General features: G+C 60.6%; 1 protein-coding gene across 1 annotated transcript in view; it reads right to left on the bottom strand.

Moving 5' to 3' along the window:
- Positions 1-13: 13 nt before the first annotated feature.
- STARD10 (StAR-related lipid transfer (START) domain containing 10) overlaps positions 14-1,362 on the bottom strand; it is a 1,863-nt gene continuing 514 nt past the window's right edge. The window contains exons 2-5 of the mRNA XM_010132138.1: positions 1,248-1,351; positions 897-1,014; positions 412-464; positions 14-241 (exon numbers count right to left, since the gene is read on the bottom strand). Of these exons, the coding sequence (XP_010130440.1) occupies positions 14-241; positions 412-464; positions 897-1,014; positions 1,248-1,351 (503 nt within the window). The remainder of the gene's footprint in view (positions 242-411; positions 465-896; positions 1,015-1,247; positions 1,352-1,362) is intronic.

Below are 1,362 nucleotides of genomic sequence, written 5' to 3'. Positions count from 1 at the left end.
GTACCAGAGGCGGTCAGTTGACACTGTCCTCGTCGCTGGCCTCGCCGCGGTCATCTTTGGTCTCGGCCAAGGAGCTCTCGTCAATGTTCTCCAGCGAGTCAGCATGTTGGAGGGACAGCTCGGAGAGCACCAGCACCGGCAGCTGGTTCTGCTCTGGGTAGAGCCACGGCTTGAAGTGAGGGTTGTGCCTCAGTTTCCACTCTGGGTACTTCAGAGAGGCCTTGTACATCATCTTCATTGCCTGGGATGAAGGTTGGGTTGGAGGTGGGTTGGGCAGGAGGACCCATCCCCCAGGATAAATGTAGGGTTGGGGCTGGGCTGGGCAGGAGGACCCATTGCCTGGGATGAAGGTTGGGTCAGAACTGGGCTGGGCGAAAGGACCCATTGTCTGCCCAGAACCCCCCAACTCACCTTGGGGGCCAGGAGCTGGGAGGATTTGTTCACCACCCACTTCGGCAGAGAACCTGGTGAGACAAGAGGAGCCAAGCTGGGACCAGACCAACCCCAGCACGGCAGCACCAGCCCACCTTGGTCAACCTTCCTGGGGACCTCCATCTGGAGAGGGGACAGGGCGGCCCAGGGTGGGGGGACAGCCCAGAGAAACCGGGGTTCAGCCCAAACCACCACCTCAGCTTCTGGCCAAGCTCGAAAAAAAGCTACTTCAGTGCCTCAGTTGCCTTTTCCACCCCAAAAAAAGACCCATTTCAGGATAACTGGCCAAAAATGTCCCCTCCCAGCATCATGCCAGCGCTCTCAGTCTGGCTCCAGCCATGTGCCTGCTTGCTGCTGACCATCTCTGAACCCACCAGCTCCAGCAAACCTTCAGCCCCATCAGGACAGGCCCCTAATGGGAGGCTTGGACTGGGGTGGGAGGTCCCAGGGGGTCCCCCCCTTACCTCTGGGGTCCACCTGTGCCAGGTAGGTGATGGTGCAGCTCTTGGCCCCTGTCCCCTGGATCAGGTAGCCCGTCTGGATGGAGACCGCTCGCACCATGTCCTTCCTGGGGGGGTACTTCTGCAAGGGACGGGTGGGGACAGCAAGGTGCAGGGAACACGGTGACATGTCAGTGGCAGGAGCACCCCAACACCTCGTGGAACAGGGGAAAGCCAAGCAGGCAACAGCACCCCATCTCCTCCAGCATGACCATGGGGCAACCCCAGTCCCTCCCAACCCCAACAGCCACCCAACACCTCCAGCATGACCCTGGGGCAACCCCAGCCCCCATTAGAACCCCCCCAGGGACTCACAGGGTGCTTGACCGAGTAGTTCATGATGATGGAGTCAGAGCCCATGGGCAACCAGGAGCGCAACGTGATGAAGTCCCGGTTCTTCAGGGGCTTGGGGCACCTACCTGGGGACAAC

The sequence above is a fragment of the Buceros rhinoceros genome, unplaced genomic scaffold (assembly GCF_000710305.1).
Source record: "Buceros rhinoceros silvestris isolate BGI_N320 unplaced genomic scaffold, ASM71030v1 scaffold26532, whole genome shotgun sequence".
NCBI lineage: Eukaryota > Metazoa > Chordata > Aves > Bucerotiformes > Bucerotidae > Buceros > Buceros rhinoceros.
This window is presented reverse-complemented; position numbering and strand designations above follow the sequence as displayed.